Source organism: Rhinatrema bivittatum, chromosome 2 (genome assembly GCF_901001135.1).
Source record: "Rhinatrema bivittatum chromosome 2, aRhiBiv1.1, whole genome shotgun sequence".
Taxonomy (NCBI): Eukaryota; Metazoa; Chordata; class Amphibia; order Gymnophiona; family Rhinatrematidae; genus Rhinatrema; species Rhinatrema bivittatum.
The window spans coordinates 61,432,742-61,450,727 of NC_042616.1; the positions used below are offsets into that span (position 1 = coordinate 61,432,742).

At 41.8% G+C, this 17,986-nt stretch overlaps 1 protein-coding gene across 3 annotated transcripts in view; it reads right to left on the reverse strand.

The window, feature by feature from the left end:
* Window positions 1-2,976: 2,976 nt before the first annotated feature.
* Window positions 2,977-17,986, reverse strand: part of LOC115084013 (cathelicidin-6-like) — a 39,475-nt gene continuing 24,465 nt past the window's right edge. For 2 of the 3 annotated variants that reach the window (XM_029588267.1, XM_029588265.1), the window contains one exon: window positions 2,977-3,842. In XM_029588267.1, the coding sequence (XP_029444127.1) occupies window positions 3,657-3,842 (186 nt within the window). In that variant the 3' untranslated portion in view covers window positions 2,977-3,656. Of the gene's footprint in view, window positions 3,843-12,051; window positions 13,041-17,986 lie in introns of those variants that run through there. The other variant, XM_029588266.1, reaches the window with a different exon arrangement.

The window sequence follows — 17,986 nt, forward strand, 5'->3', positions numbered from 1 at the left end:
AGTCTGTAAGAAGAGGGGAGTTGAACTCCATGCTAAGATATTGCAGAAAGACGATTTTGCCTTTGGGAGACTCAGAGGGAAGACTGCCTCATAGAGGAAGGTCCGAAGAGTTGCTGTCTAAAAAAAAGGACTCATCTGCTTTGGTATATTGTAAGTGAAACAGAGATATAGAGAGACAGAGAGTGAGAGAGCTGCATTCGGAGGAGCAGGTAGCAGGAGAAGTACCCAGGGAAGATGTGCCTGACTCGGAGGCCTTACCTGTCAGGGTGAGCAGCCTTTCCATTGACTAAAACGTTATGGATTTTTTTCTGTACTGTTCGTGCGCATGTTATAAAACCGGGGGTCGGCACGCACAAGGGGGTGCACAATTGTGCACCTTACGCGCGCCAAGCCCGCACCGAGCCGTGCTGCCTTCCCCCTTTCCCTCCCAGGCCGCTCCGAAATCGGCACGTCCTCGCAGGGAACTTCCCTACCTCTCCACCCCACTTTCCTTTCCCTTCCCCTCCTCTATCTCCCCCCCTCTTTCCCCCTACCTTTTTCTTTTTTTTGTTGTAAAACTTACTTCAGCCCTGGGGCTGAAATAAGTTGTGCGCGCCGGCCAAGCAGCAAATGGCCGCGGTGCCAGAAGCCTCTGACCCCGCCCCCTGGACCGCTCCTCCCCCACCCCTTTTTGTAAGCCCCGGGACTTACACTCGTCCCCGGGGCTTTACGTGCATCTCCGTGCCTTTTGAAAATCCGGCCCTTTATGTTTTGAACAATGGCTACAGAGTGAAGTGTGTGTGTGTTTTGGTTTTTTTTTTTTAACTGGATTGTTGCGGAGGAGCTCCAGGTAGATAAAAGCCTTCAGGGTCTTGAAAGATTGACTCTTTCCCCCTTGTGCGGAAAGAACCTGAGCATGGATACATGAGCCCCTGCATGCCAGAAGAAGTTGGGGGCAGGGGCTACACACTTTTGCAACCACCCTCTCACCTTATAGAATATTGCCAGCACAAACGATGGCTAACCGAGTGCTGGCAGCTCAGAATTCCCCACACGCCTTCCGCTCACACTCTTCTCAAAAGGGATGCAAGGCACTACTCCTGGAGTTAACCATGCTACACACCAGCCAAAAGCCACGTGTCACCCAGACAGGGATTGATGATACTCCATGTTTTTTCTATCCCTCAAGCCTTCTCTTTACAATACACTAAGGGTTGGATTTTAAAAGGTGCGTGCGCACGCACGTCGATGTGCCTGCGGTTCCCGGTGCGTGCACATGGATGCGCTAATTTTATAACATGCGCACGTCGCCACGCGCATGTTATAGAATACAATAGCCACATGCACATGTGCGGACAGGTGTCGGTCATGCGCGTAACGGGGGGGGGGGGGGGGATTTTTAGAAAATACTCGCAGCAACACAGGTAGGCCTTTCCCAGTTCCCTCCCAGTCTGCTCCAGTTCCTGTGTGCATCAGACTTTTCCTTCAGACGAGTCACATCTAAGGGAAGCTCGGGAAGAAGGAAGAAGAGCAGGAGACCCTCAACAGGATCTCCATCCTAAAGGACCAGGACACAGGCTGTGGGCAAAAGGCAGGACTATGGACTCAGGATTTTTCCGGGATTCAGGGGATTTTCCCAATAGGATTTCCCTAACCCACTGGGACAGTTTATACATTGAGAGGAAAGTGATAAGCTCCTTCCCAAATCTTGAGATTAGGACATAAGCCCAGAACTCAGGAAGACAGTGTAAATATTTCTAACGCACGGGGTCATTTGTGGAGTCCCTATTGGACATTGTTGGAAGTTTTTTAGATAACACTCAAGTCTATATCCAGCCTGTTTGTCCCAGCCATAAAGAAACAGCCAGAGAACTACACACACTTAAGGAAAAGCACACCACCGCCTGGGCCAAGAAGGACTACCTTCACACCCTTAGAAAGAATCCACCTCTTAGGATCTGCAGTGAAGGAAAATATGCTTGAGAAGGCAGCCCCAGAGAAGAAATTCCTTTATGGCTCATAGAGAAAATGGCAAAGTCCCCAAACAAAGGGTTACACAATTATGAGAAAATACTGCTTTACCAAGAAGTTGGTAAATGCCTACCAGCAGAAGTAGTGGAAAACAGAACTGTGACAGAATTTAAGCATGCCTGGGACAGATGTAGAGGACAGTGGTAGGTAAAGGGTTGAGAGGTTGATAAAAGACATGGGTAGTGGTAGCTGGTTGTTAGTTTATTTACTGCAATTTGCATGCTCTCAACCCAGTATGGTTGAGGTCCAAGAATGGAAGACGGCAAAGCTGATTTGGATAAGGAAAAATATCCTGCAGAGAGGTGGGAGCTATCCTAGCCAGAGCAGTGTAGACTGGAACAATCAGGCCATTATCTACTGTGTTACATGGTGCATTTGTCTCCAGTTGAGGGACACACTTGATTCTTTTTAACATTCTCTTCCTTAATAAATCTGGGGCAGATTTTCAAAGGGGTACGCGCGTAACACCCGAAAGCTGCTCCTTCCACCCCCTGTGCGGGCCGAGCCTATGTTGCATAGGCTCGGCAGCGCGCGTAAGTCCCAGGGCTTTCCTGGGGGCGTGTCGGCGGGCATGTCACAGCAGCATGTCATCAGGGGCGTTCTGGGAGCGGGGCTGTGAGTGTGGTTCCGGCCCGGGGGCGTGGCCAAGGCCTCCGAAACTGCTCCCGGGCCGGGGAATTGCGCGCCGGCAGCAGGCCGGCACGCGTGAGTTGTGCCTGCCTCAGGCAGGTGTAACTTTTATAATAAAGGTGGGGGGGTTAGATAAGGCTGGGCGCAGCCTGCCTCCATTCCTTCCAAGGCCGCTCCGATTTCGGAGCGGCCTTGGAAGGAATGGAGGCAGGCTGCGCGGCTCGGCGCGTGCAGGCTGCCAATTTTGCACAGCCTTACGCGTGCCGACCCTGGATTTTAAAAGATACGCGCGGCTACGCGCGTATCTATTAAATCCGGCGTACTCTTGTTTGCGCCAGGTGCACGAACAAAAGTACGCACGAGCGTACTTTTTAAAAATCTGCCCCTTTATGTTTTGTTAATTTTATGGGTATGTGCCAAATTATGGTTTACTATTACTATTAAACATTGATCTAGGTCTACAGGGTATATGCAGCACTATACAGTCATAGATAAGACAGTCTCTATTCTTTGGCACATACAATCTAGTTGACAGACATTGAGAACATATGGCCATTGAGGACAGGCTGCATTTGTGGATCTGGGATCTTTATCTGGTAAGTGTGAAGGACCATTTACTTCTGCTAGTTGAGGTGAGTTGCATGTAAACATGGCTCCTTTGGAAAGAGTGTAGTCGATATGTTTGGTCACAGTTTTTTCTTGCTTTCTTCTTCCCCTTCACCCTTTCACAAATGGCTCGATTATGGTCACCAACAGTTAAACAATCTAGCTTCCTTTCTTGAAACCAAAAGTCACTTGATATAATTCAGTGTATTCCAGTTTTTAAATATTGATCAGTAATCTTAATTTTATGATCTTGAGCTTGATCCCAGAAGGTTCAGATACCATATGGAGGACTAAAGCACAAGAAAAAATGACAGATAATCATGATCAGTGCAATCCAAATAATGGTCCATTTTTGCTTTTTTATACGCCCTAATCTGGAGGGCGGGTGAGTGTCTTTCATTTCTTCAATTTTAATTTGGTTGCTTCGTTATCAAATCAAATATACATTGCAAGCATTGTATATGGTTGGAATTCTTAATTAGATTTGTTCTTATAGTTCCATTGTCTTTGCCATCTGCATCTCCATCTCCATCTCCTTTTTCTTTTTCCTTCTTCTCTTTTTCTTTATCATCACGTTTTGATCTTATGTAACTATTCTGGAGAGAGAAAAAGATATAAGCTCTATCAATTGTGATCTATTCAACTTAAGACATTTCAAAATGCTAATCTGTTGCTTGCGATTTCTAGTCTCATTTATTATGTATAATCTTGTATTTCTGATTTATCTCATAACATCTTCCTCTTTAGGGGTGTGCAGTGGTAAAATATATATTTATATTTTTTTCTATCAGGGGAGGGGGCATTCCCTCAAATTTTATGCCTCGGCTCTGGCCTAGGCCGAGGTCCAGGCATCGGGAGCTAGCCTCTGGGCCGGGTCCTGGCATTAGGCCTGAGTCTGGGCTCTGGCCTAGATCTAGGCACAGGCATCTGATCCAGTCTCTGGGCTGGGCCCTAGCGTCAGGCCGGGGTTGGGTGCTGGCCCAGGCATTGGGACCTAGGATCTGGCGTCGAATCCCTGGTGGATCAGGTAAGCGGGGTCAGGAAATTTCTCGACCCTAGTTAAATTCTTTGGGCCTGGGCCTTTCCTTAGGTCTTGGCTGTGGCCCTGGCCTCAGTCCTGGCCCCTGAGACTCCAGCAACATGATCAGGTGTAGGCTACGACCCCTGCTTTGGCCACGGTCTGTGCTTAGACGAGGCCCCGGGCTTAGGCCTAGGCATAGGCCTGATGGGAGATATTTTTTTGTTAATGAACAAAACAAATAGGATTTGTTTAATTTGAGGGCCCCTCAATTTGTTTTGGGACCCCACAAAGAAACAAATTGGCCCTAGTCGTTTTGTTTTACAAATTCGTATTATATGAATGCACATCCTTATTCCCCTTATAGTAAAAAAGTCCACATGGCTTCTTGTTTACTTTAGTATTATACAGAGACTTTAGCTAGTAACAGGCATGGGGGGCAAGGGGGAAGAGAACAGTTTTCTTTTCCTCCTCTTTTCTGTGTTGTCATATCTGGATAGAATGAACCATTTTGATCCAACATATTGTGTTTTATGAAACTGAAGATAGAGTAATGGTTGTCTTCTCTGCTGGTGCTCAGAATCCTAGCTGTCATCTGGAGAAAGTACATAAAGGACATTGTGAAAAATATTTCTGTTTTGGTCAGAAACAGCAAGATTCTGATCTAGAAGCAGCAAGTCTATTGTCAGCTAGAGGGAGAGGTACAGGATTGCACGGGCATTCAGGGAGAGGAGGATAGAGAAAGCAGAAAAGAGCTGTTGGGGATGGGGAAGAAAGTGCGGAATGAGTGGGGGATGTATGTGGAAGAGAGAGCAGCTCATGGAGACCTGGGATTTCTGGGGGGTTGTGAAAGAGGAAGGTAAGGTTTAAAAGAGAGGATCGCATGGGCAGGGTGGAAAGAGAAATGATGGAGAAAGTTGAGATAGGATCATGCGGAATGAAGTATACTACTGTAATTTATTCCATTCATGTGGAGAAAAGGGAATATTTTTCTTCCTTTCATTGACCAGCTACTAATGAAAATTTGACATTGTAAAATTTGGTTCCTTGTGTTGTGAGGACTGAACAATCTCAAAAGTGTACATGTAAAAATGTTTTGAGAACTGCAGCTGTTATGATATGTCCCTCTGTCCCTCCTCAGACCACCCGACATTAGATGCCTATGAAAAGATGCTCTGGATAATTTCCAGTGTTAGTTGTCTTTATGGAATTCTGCATTATTCCTAGGGTTTAAGGTCCCCTGGAAAGACAGCATAGAAAAATTATTGCTCAGTTCTCATGCACTCTCTTCGTACTCTTTCTTTTGCCAGTCACAGTCATTGGAGGAGGAAGCATTTAACAGAGCAATGTTCCTGCTTTTAAGTGTTTCCGTTCTGATTTTAAACCCCATGTAGGGATGTGCAGAGGCAACATTTTTATATTGGTTAATTCATTCATTTTGTAGGACACCATCATTTGTTTCATTAGTCTCAAACAAAATAAAAATTAGTTTGTTTTATTCATTCATTTGTTTGCCATTATAGTCAATGCAGCCTAATTTGGGCTCCGAAATTGGTATTTTCTAATGAAACCAGTGGGTAGACAACATCAGAAGGGTGAAGGCATACCAATGACTCATGACTCTGTCAATGTGGCACCAAAAGTGGCATGAAGAGTTCAAGAACCCGCAATGAGGAAAAACAGTACCAGCAATGGCAAGAGTTCTCCAAGGAACCATCAGAGGGGCAAAACATCAACAAGACTTGCCAGATTATCCCACTGCATCAAAAGTGGTGCAAAGGGCACCAACAACAATGGCATGACCCCCCACCCCAAGGCTATAGAAGAGGGGTAAAACAGCACCAAATGTGACATGAATAATTCAAGGCAACATGAAAGGGGAAGAGAGCATCTAAAGAAGCAGAAAATAGTCTAAGACAGTGATAGAAGGTGAAAGTTAGTGAAAAAGTGGCATGAAGGCCCCAAAGTATCATAAGAGGTGCAAAACAGCCACCCAGAGTGGCAAGAGCACCCCAAGGCTCCTAATGAGGGGCAAAAGAATTGGTTGAAAACAAAAGGCAGAGAGAAGCCAGATGAAATCCCTGGAGGAAGTCTGATGCCATTTCAATATGGCATCATTAGGTGAAAGGGCTGGCTGTTCGGACATGGAGTTGGTCTTCACTGAAGAGTAAGATGCTATTGACTAGAAGAAGCAAATGCTCTTTAGCCACTAGCTGTCTAATATCTTGTGATTCAGGAAATCCAGGCTATGATTCTTCTTCTAAATCAATTTTTGCAAATATTGCTTCCATTACCTCAGAAGCAACAATCATGAAGGAGTATGGTCCTGGTTCTGGGTGTTACACTTTCACAAGTTCTTACTTTTTGCTGTGGTATGGACCATTGAAGGCTAAATACTGGGTGAGACCAATAATCCCAAGAATCACAAGGGAAAAGAGTTTGAAGAAAATGTCCAAGAGAGCATGAAACTGTTAAAGATAACTGGCCAGGGCCAGAGAAAGAGTCAGCAGGTACTTTAGGGGGAAATGATTTGGAAAGCACCAAGAAGACTGCTGGAGCAGTGGAGGAAGAGCTCTAAGGTACCAAGACAGGCTTAAGGTGATAGTGGCAGCAGTAGCGCTGGTGATTAAAAACTGAAATGGTAGGAGCAGCGCAATATAGATAGAAGAGTATTCATAACTCCCCAAGTGTACCTCAAAAGCTGAGCAGGAAGAAGAATTATATCAAAAGCCCAAGGAGTGGTGCAGCAAGTGTGCAAAGCAACAGCTCACCAGAACAAGAGCAAGAGTGGCAAGCATCATAGGGGATGGGGATTTGGAAAGAATCTCAAAGACAATCAGAGGCGGGGAGCGGGGGTACCCTAAGGTATCAAGACTGGCTTAGAGTGGCAGCAGCAGTGATGCTGGTGATTATAAACAGCAATGTAAGGAACACAGTAATGTAGGAAAAAGTAGCTGAAAACCCACAAGGTTTACCTCAAGGATTGAGATGGGAGAAAGAATGGCATCAAAAGCTCAAGGCACAAGGAGGAGCATGAAGAGCATAAGGACTGGTACAGGAAGTTTGCAAAGCAATGCATGGCCAGGCAAGACCAAGAGTCGGTAAGTATTGTAGGTGATGGGGATTTGGAAAGCCTAAGCCACCAAAACTAGCTTGGTATAGAGGCAACAGCGGTGGTACTGGTGATTTAAAATAGAAATGGTAGGAAGAAGAGCAGCTGAAAACTGCCCAAGGTGCACCTTGAGGGCTAAAGTGGGAGTAAAAATAGCATAAAAAATTCAAGTCGCCAGGAGGAGCAAAGCTATGCTAGAAGTGGCATGAATAGCCTGAGGAGTTTTGCAGGAAGCATGCAAAGCAACAGATGGGACACAGGGTAAGACCAAGAGGGAGTGCTGACTGAAAAACCTTCATCTGCTGGTGGTAAGTTGGACTTGCTAGTAAAAAAACACCTAAAAATAAAAAATATTCTTAAATGGTTAAACTATTACTGACTGTGTTTATTGTGTGTTAAGAGTAGAACTTGTTTGTGTGTATTTAGAAATAGAACTTTGGGTTATTTTGTGAGCTTATAGAAGTTAGTATTTTGTTTGACATTGTTAATAATTGTGTTACCAAAAGGTATAAATACAAAATGAAGGTGCAATACAATTCATAACACTTATTGGGGCAGATTTTATAAATCTGCGCACACGCGTACTTTTGTTCGCACACCAGGCGGGATTTCAATAGATAAGTGCGTAGCCATTAAAGTCCGGGGTCGGCACACGCAAGGCTGCCCAAAATTGGCAGCCTGCGTGCGCCGAGCCGCGCAGCCTGCCTCCGTTCCCTCCGAGGCCGCTCCGAAATCGGAGCGGCCTCGGAGGGAACTTTCCTTCGCCCTCCCCCCACCTTCCCCTCCCTTCCCAACCCGGATGACGCGCTGAATGCGTCACGCCCCCAATGACGCGCGGATCGCGACACACCCCCGACACGCCCCCCCCCCCCCCCCCCCAGGAAAGCCCCGGGACTTACGCGCGTCCCGGGGCTTTGCGCGCGCCGGAAGCCTATGCAACATAGGCTCGGCGCACACAGGGGGTGTTTGGGCCAGGTTTTCGGGGGGTATGCACGTATCTTACGCACCTACCCCTTTGAAAATCTGGCCCATTGTGTATATCAAGAAAGAAAGAAATAATAATTTAAATACAATAACATAAATATGAATCAATGTTACATTTTATTTTCTCATTATGCAACTTAACAATATATTAAATGTTCAAAAGTGTGATTGCACAACCTTACATAAAACTCAGTTCTCAAAACAGAATTTTATACTTCACATAATTATTACATTGAAATTCACTCACCTCACAATACAATTATAAAACCCCCAATATACCCCATCATTCTTCCTATATTCTCACGTAAATATAATATATTGTTACCTTGTGTAATGTGAAAATAAAATGTAACTGATTCCAATAATGATTGCTTTTTGTCTTGATATACACAGTGGGGCAGATCTTCAAACCTGCGCGCGGGCGTAGATTTGTTCGCACAACCCAGCGCGAACAAATCTATGCCTGTTTTTATAACATGCGCGTGCATGTTATAAAATCCAGGGTCAACACGCGCAAGGGGGTGCACAATTGTGCGACTTGAGCGTGCCGAGCCGCGCAGGCTTCCTCCGTTCCCTCCGAGGCCGCTCCAAAATCGAAGTGGCCTCGGAGGGAACTTTCCTTCCACCCCCCCACCTTCCCCTCCCTTCCCCTATCTAACCCGCCCCCCAGCCCTGTCTAAACCGCCACTACTGTTATCGTTGAAGTTACGCATGCCTCCGGGCAGGCGTAACTTGCGTGCGCCAGCCGGCTGCCAGCTCGCCATCCCCCGGCACAGTGGCTGTTCTGGAGGCCTTGGTCCCACCCCTGGAATGCCCCGGGGCCGGCATCCCACCCACGGCCCCTCTCCCGGAACACCCCTTTATTGGAGCCCCGAGACATATGCGCGTCCCGGGGCTTGTGCGCGCTGCCGAGCCTATGCAAAATAGGCTCGGCGCGTGCAGGGGCAGATTTTCTCGGGTTACACGCGAAGCCTTTGAAAATCTGCCCCAGTAAATGTTAGGAATTGTATTGCACATTCATTTTGGATTTATACCTTTTGCTTATATAGGTTAGAGGTGATTTCTGTACTTGAGAAGTTATTTTATTGAATAATAGTTGCGTTAACATGGAAGAATTTTTAAGTTCTTAGGAGCAAGCTGCTTCCTCTATCTTGTCAGGGTTTACTCTGTTTGATAATGGAGAGATGTCTGATGAATCCTGTGATTGGGAAACTTATTTGAAATTACAAAAAGGATAATTTGGCATCTCTAGCTGAATATTATTGTATTAAACGTATACCGAGGGGATTAAGAATAATGAAGGAACCACTGTTATTCAGTGATCAAGAACATTTTGTGGCTAAATGGAACTCTGTATTAAACAAATGTGCACATGATCTAATGTTTTTAATTGTTGATATGATTAAACATCAGTTGGGACATTTACAAGAATAAATTGTGGGTCAGACATCCTTATTATAAAAGGATATTACTAAGGTGGAGTTTGAAATAAAACTCAATTCATTCCAGAGTCAAATGGAAAAATTTTGATTGGACATTAAAAAAGTAAAAATGAGGAGAGAGGAGAGGGAGGTAGAAGCCTGTCTCTGAAGTTTGAGAACAACCTGCCTGCTTTCCGGAGGTAAACCGGAGCCTCAACGGTGGCTGAGAAGGAGCGGCGTTTAGTGGGCGGATCCCTGGACCGGAGCCGGAAGAGGCCCTTAAAATCGGCCTGTCAGCGGCGTGCGCTCTCAACGGACTTTGCCGGACTTCACCGGAACTCGCCACTGCTTCACTGCTCCAGGTATTTTGTTTTAATCTATTTCAAATATCCTGATCCAGCTTGACTCCAGACTCGGTGGCAATTCAGAGACCTTGTGGAGGCCTGTGGGTGGGAGTGAACAACATGCCTGCTAAGAGGAAGGGGAAAGTGAGGGTTTTTCCCTCCCTGCCCCCTCCATTAGCTTCCCCCATTCAACAGACAATCACAAATTTTATGGTCTCCCCTTCACCGCTTGTTCAGAGGGCCAAGGAACCTGATGAGTTGGATAGTGTGGGAGGACAATCTAACCCTACAGAGGAGGCCTCTCTAAGTCCAAACATTGGACTTCCCCTAGTTCAGAGGATAACAGAGCAAGGCATTGATACAGTTCTGACTGAGATCAGTGTTCAGGATGAAGTGGCGGGAGTGGCACAATCCCAGGCCACAAGTCCTATAAACCTAGGACTGATTTTGAAGCAGCTATTCCATCAAGCAGACAAAAAGTGGAGATGCCTACTCGACCTGAGCTGATAACACTGGACTCAATTTGGGAGATGATGGCGGTAATGACTGTGAACATTAAAGAATTAGAAGGGAAAGTTGATTTAATTAATTCTAGATATTTTCAAGATTCAACACAGATTCAAGCTCATCTTAAAAGTTCTGACGATAGGATTAGGAATCTAGAAAGTAATGTTGCTAAAAATCAGGAATTTAATATTGCAGTTATTAAGGATCGAGAACTGATAGCAAAAAGGTTAGAAGCACTCAAGAACAATGCAAAACGCTTTAATATTCGAATTTTAAATTTTCCTAGAGTGATGGGAGAAACTCCTTTGGTCACCTTAACTAAATTTTTCCATGAAGCGTTTGGGCTTGTTCCTGGTGAATCACCTATTGTAAATAACTGCTATTTTCTTCCTAAATCAAGTAGAATGAGAAATTTATCCGATCAGATGTTCCAGGGCGATTTAACTCGATTTCTGGAAGATTCAAATGTTAAGATAATTGATTAGGGAACTCTGTTAGTTACTTTTTTCTCAGTTACAGATTTGAACAAAATTATGAAGCACTATTTTAACAGATTCCCTATTCTTTATCTAGAGAAACCAATTAAAATGTTTCCTGACTTAGCTGTGATCACACAGCAAAGACGGAAGACTTTTCTATCTTTTCGGCAAGAAATAATATCTATGGGTTACTCTTTCAAATTACGATTTCCCTGTAAATGTTTTATTAATAAACAGGATGAATCCTTTATTTTTCTCCTCCCAGATCAACTTAAGTCATTTATTGAACAAAGGAAGGATCAGCCTACTACATCATCCCTGATAGTCCAGTAAGGGTAAAAAATTAACGGACGGATTTTAAAAGCCCTGCTCGCGTAAATCCGCCTGGATTTACGCGAGCAGGGCCTTGCACACCGGCGCGCCTATTTTCCATAGGCCTGCCGGCGCGCGCAGAGCTCCGGGACTCGCGTAAGTCCCAGGGTATTTTGTCGGGGGCGTGTCGGGGGCGGGGCCGGTCGCGGCATTTTGGGGGCGGGACGCAGCGTTTTGGGGGTGGGCCCGGGGCCGTGGTTTCGGCCCGGGGCAGTCCGGGGGTGTGGCCGCGCCCTCCGGAACCGCCCCTGGGTCGCGTGTGGATTTACGTCTCCCTCCGGGAGGCATAAATCCGTGGACAGAGGTAGGGGGGGGGGTTTAGATAGGGCCGGGGCGGTGGGTTAGGTATAGGAAGGGAGGGGGAGGGGAGGGCGAAAGAGAGTTCCCTCCGAGGCTGCTCCGATTTCGGAGCGGCCTCGGAGGGAATGGAGGCAGGCTGCGCGGCTCGGCGCGTGCCGGCTGCCCAAAATCGGCAGCCTTGCACGCGCCGATCCAGCGTACTTTTGTTTGCGACTGATGCGCCAACAAAAGTACGCGAACGTGCATTTTTTTAAAATCTACCCCTCAAGGTATAAGGTTTTGTCACCTGGATTGTGTTTAAATTATTTACCTGATGAATCTCCCATTGTTTTCTTAAATTGGAGTTTCAAGCAACTCTCCAATTGTTTGATATGGAAATAAGATAGAGTTTGTTGTTTATTATTATTTTTGTTTTTTTCTCTAGTCATGTATTTCTTGACTTCTATCTTATGCATTCTTTTTAAATACAATGATTGAAGATTGTATTTTGAAAATGATAAATAAAGAATTAAAAAAAAAAAAGTAAAAATGAGCAAATCTCAGAGAGTTCAAATGGATTATACTAAGGGGTATGTATATCTGTGGATGCAGAAAGGTAAGAAAAGTCATCCTGAATTATTTTCATCCTCTTCAGACAATTTTTCAGAGGAGGAGGATTTAAGTATGGATACAAGATCACAACAATAAAATCAGTATCAGTTGCTCAACAAATAAATAAGACATTGGGTAATAATAATCAAAATGAACTCCCCCTCATTCTTTTATGATCACAGATGAGGAGGTTTGCACCTGATTGCACATTGTATATTCTAAAAGATATTCAATGTATTTTTTATTTTTTATTATTAATAAAAGGAGGAAAAAGCTTCAGATGCCAAATTTTAGTGAAACATCACTTATTTTGGCAAAGGGCAAAATCATTAGCCAGAAACCTCCTTTCTTTTTATAGTGATACTGTGTCTCTTTTGTCCTTAGTTAAAAAGATACCTTTTTATTGTCCATAATTTCTAAATTTAATTTTTAATGTTCATATTTGTAATAAACTGTGGAAGCGGTGCAATTTGAATTTCCAAATGGACCCATCAATTCAACTTTGAAGAAAAAGTACTTAGCTTATTCCCAGCTGATCAGCTCCCATTATAGAATATGGATTCTTCAAATCATAAGATTTTTCAATGTTTGAAAGAATCTCCGACCTGGCCAGTGTTTAGCATCAATGACTGCTTCAGGGAGTATACACAAGTTCCAAAAACTTTTCTAAAATGGAAACATTCAAAATGTGAAAAAAGCCAAATTTAAAAAAAAGAAGAAAATTAAATACTTTGAAACTCACCATAATTGCAATGTTCAAATGTTTCGCAAACACTCATCTGTGGCGTTGGCCTACTAACTTGATAAAGCAAAACTCATTGTACCTAATTGGTTAACTTCCCTGTTCATCATTCCAGCCTTCTTCTAAATTGTATATTTGAATTTGTTAACCATACAAAATATCTCTATTGGTTCTCAAACCTGTCACTCTTGGAATCAACCAATCAAAATGCTCAACATGGTTAGTGAAATCTCTATTGGTTCATCAATATATCATTCAGGGAATTGACCAAAGTCCACTATTTGGATTCCTTTAATCACTTTAAATGCAATATCTCCACTCGATGTTCCCTTATGGAACCAATGATTCATAGTTTATTATTAAAATAATGAGAGAAAAATCTCATACAAACCCTCAATATTAGTATTTAGACCTGATGGACACAATGCCACTTAAACCAGATAGGAAGAAACACAAGTCATGAACAGTTTAAATACATCTATCAATCGGTTGAAAAATTATGTAATATTCAATAATAACTGGGCATGCGTGACAGTGACCACATTTACGATGCCCTTTTGCACCATCATGTTCCTTTTGAAATTCTGGACAATAATATGCTAGAAAAATCAATTCTTTCAAATTCTTCCCTCTAGTATAAGCAAATGTAATTTCCATTTCAGCGAATTGTTTATGTAAGCTCAGTAAATTCCAATGTTTCTTTATTATTTTCCGTACTGCTCCTGATCCTGAATTATACCTCAAAACACGTTATTACATTTTCTTGTTGCACATTCTGTTTCTTAGCCGATTCATCTAACAAACATTCAGCCCATTACAGTACCTTTCTTCCTTAAATATATTTTCCTCTGAAACATAAAAGAATTCTCTTTCTAATTTCAAAATGAAATACTGTATGCGGTCTACAATGCTCTCGCAAAAAAGAACCTATTATTATCAATGCCTCATCATGTGGAATGCTCGTATATAATGTGCTGACATCTAATGTGACCAAAATAGTATCACAAAGATCAATCTTTATAGTACTTAATAAATTAAAAAATTGTGTGGTGTCCTTGATATAGTTAGGCATTTGTTTTACAAAATGTTTGAGAAAGGTCTCCACATATACAGAAAGAGGCTCCAAGATCTTCCTAGTGGGTTACTCAAGGTTTTGTGAATTTTGGGTAATATATATATGTTTACCACACGAGAATGTTGCATATTCAGAAATTTATATTCCTTTTTAGTCAAAAAATCTGCTTCCAAGGTTGATTTGGTGGTTCTTTTTATAAGAGACTGCAATCTTTTGGTCAGATCCAGTTTCAATAGTTGATATCAATTTGGATCAGACAACTGCCTTAGAACCTCATGTACATAATCTTGACTATTCATGATGACAACTCCTCCCCCCCCCCCCCCCCCCCCCCCCCCCCCTTATCCACTGGTTTAATCACAATTGTGGAATCGGACTGTAATTTCTTAATCGCCGCACATTCTTCTTAAGATAAATTATGTAACTGATAACTTCTTTTATTTTCCATAGTCATTCCTTAAAGGTATATAAAATCAGATCTAGTGGCCCCAGTGGAATCCATATAGACTTGGGTTTAACAATAGAATAATCAACATCCAAAATATTTGGATTTTTATCAAAATATACTTTTATTTGCAAATTCCCAATAAAGCTTTCTAGATCAATTCTCACTTGAAAATCATGTGAACACGATTTAATAAAAGAGAGACCCCTATCTAGGATCAATAATTCAATTGTTGTTAAGGGTCTGTTGGATAAATTAAAAACCAAATATTGTTTGCCAGATACTGTAATTGTGTCTTTTATAGGATCATGGCTGTTGATTCCGAATGTTTGTTAGATGAATTGGCTAAGAAACAGAATGTGCAAAAAGAAAATGTAATAACATGTTTTGAGATATAATTCAGGATCAGGAGCAGTACGGAAAATAATAAGGAAACATTGGAATTTACTGAGCTTACACAAACAATTCACTGAAATGGAAATTACATTTGCTTATATTAGAGGGAAGAATTTGAAAGAATTGATTTGTCCACCATATTGTTGGCCAGAATTTCAAAAGAAACATGATGGTGCAAAAGGGCATCGGAAATGTGGTCACTGTCAAGCATGCCTAGTAACTATGAATATTACACAATTTTTTCATCCAATGACTAATAAAAGCCATGTACTTAAACAGTTCACAACTTGTGCTTCTTCCTATGTGGTTTATGTGGCATTGTGTCCGTGTATGAAGATCTATGTAGGGAAGGCAACTAGAAGTTTGAGAACGATAATTTCTGAACATCGTAGTTGTCTCAAGAGAAAGAGAATGGAGGCACTGATGGTTACTCTTTGTGTCAATGAGAATCATAAATTTGAAGAATTACGATTCTTTGTTATTGAAAAGATTGATAGTCATCCATGTAAGGGAGACAGAAATAAACTTCTCAACCAACAGGAGCAACGTTGGGTCTTCGAGTTAGCTAGCATAGAACCATCAAGTCTCAATACTAACATTGAGTGGGAGCAATTTATTTGCTAGAAGAAAATGTGGGTTTGTATGAGTTTTTTCTCCCATTTTTTAAAATAATAAACTATGAATCATTGATTCTGTATGGGAACATCGAGTGGAGATATTGCATTTATAGGGCATTAAAGGAATCCAAATTGTAGACTTTGGTCAATTCCCTGAATGATACATTGTTGAACCAATAGAGATACTTCACTAATCACTAACCATTTTGATTGGTTGATTCCAAGAGTGACTAGTTTGAGAACCAATAGAGATATTTTGTATGGTTAACCAATTGAAAAATACAATTTAGTAGTAGGTTGGAATGATGGATAGGGAAGTTAACCAATTAGGTACAAATGAGTTAGGATCTGATTGGACTCTTTTGATTTAAAAGCAACTGCTGGCCATTTTTTGCTTTATCAAGTTAGTAGGCAAACGCCACAGATGAGTGTTTGTTAAACATTTGAACATTGCAACTATGGTGAGTTTGAACATACTTAATTTTCTTCTTTTATTAAATTCGACTTTGTTCACATTTTGAATGTTTTCCTTTTAGAAACGTTTTTGGAAGCCTTGGAATATAAGTTATACTCCCTGAAGCAGCCATTGATGGCAAAACATTGGCCAGGTTGGAGATTCTTTCAAGCATTGAAAAATCTTATGATTTGAAGAATCCTTACTCTGCAACGGGAGCTGATTGGGAATAAGCTAAGTACTTTTTCTTCAAAGTTGAGTTGAAGGTTCCATTTGGAAATTCAAATTGCACCGCTTCTACAGTTTATTAGAATTATGAACATTAAAAATTAAATTTAGAAATTAATATGGAGAATAAAAAGGTAACTATTTAACTAAGGATAAAAGACATAGTATAACTATAAAAAGAAATTAAGTTTTTGGCTAATGATTTTGCTCTTTGCCAAAATAAGTGATGTTTCACTTATATTTGGCATCTGAAGTCTTTTCTTCCTTATAATAAAATAAATAAAAAATACATTAGTTAATTTTTTGCACCAATTACCTCATTTCATTTTGGTAACCACAGAGGAGGAGGTACAAACAAAATCAGTATCTACACTCTCAGACTTTGGGAAGGTTCAGAGGCAATCACAGAAAACACGATCAGGAATGAAGTGTATGGGAAATGACCCCCTTTTTTTGAAGATGTAAATTTGTTGATGAGTTTTGAATTAGTGGGGTTTGATATAAATAAATGTAACTTTAGGAATAGAGATTTGTTAGATATGGATTTATAAAAGTTAAGCATGAGAGGATGGAGCCATGGAATTGGTTTGAGTAACAATTGGTCAACTAGTGGTGACGTTATACTTGGTGAAAGTGTGCACATGCACAGCGTTTTTTGGAGTTTGATGGAGTCTGTACATACTTTGAAGTTATAATGTAAGGTTGGTGGGTCATATCCTATTGTATAATACAGAAAAACAATATTGTTGATTGTAAGTGATGTAATAAGTGATTTAATTGTATTTTAGGTTATTTATTTAAGTAAGCCATGTGAATATACAACGGAGTGTTTAATAACCGGTTGGTAAGTATATGTGGAACTGGTTGTATTGATAATAAAATATGCGGGTTTTGAGATGATTTAATATTGCAATACATTTTTATAGATGTGAAGCCGACGTGGCAGACATTTGATATTAATCAAGTATGATGAAGAAGTGAAACTGTGGCTGTACTTAGTCCCGAGACTCAATGCAAGGTGATGTTCAGTGTGGAAGATGGTCATATGTTTAGATGAATAGCGGACAGAGGGGAAGAGAAGTCGGGTTGCCCCGAAGAAGGAAGATGTTTGATTCCCTGAGGAAGCTGTAAAGGTGAAACAATTGGGCCCATTGTTGGGACTATATATATTATTGGAGACTCGCTATAAACGCTATTGTTGCTATTGTGCTTTTTTTTTTTTAAACTCTTTATTTAAGAATTTTTAACAATACAAAAAGTAAAATCTTGAAACATAGTTGAAGGAACAATAGTAACCCCTTTACCCACCCTCCCATGGAGCCGAACCAAGAGCACAGTATAAGCAGAATATACATATTATGCAGTTATACCAAGACTTAACCCAGCAGCACATGATCTTATTTCAATGATAACTAAAGTACTTCTACTACACAAGAAACGTTCTTCTATATACCCAATAGGGTGACCATATTGTGTCATATACTGACTTTTTTTTGTTTAAGTGAGCTTCTCCACAAGAGCAATCTCATGCACCTGTCTCATTCATCCTTCCAACGTAGGAGGTGATTTCCACATTAGTGCGATGGTAAATCGTCCTGCATGAATTAAATGATTGGCTAGTTTCCTTTGTGCAGCCATGAGGGTATGTTTCTTCC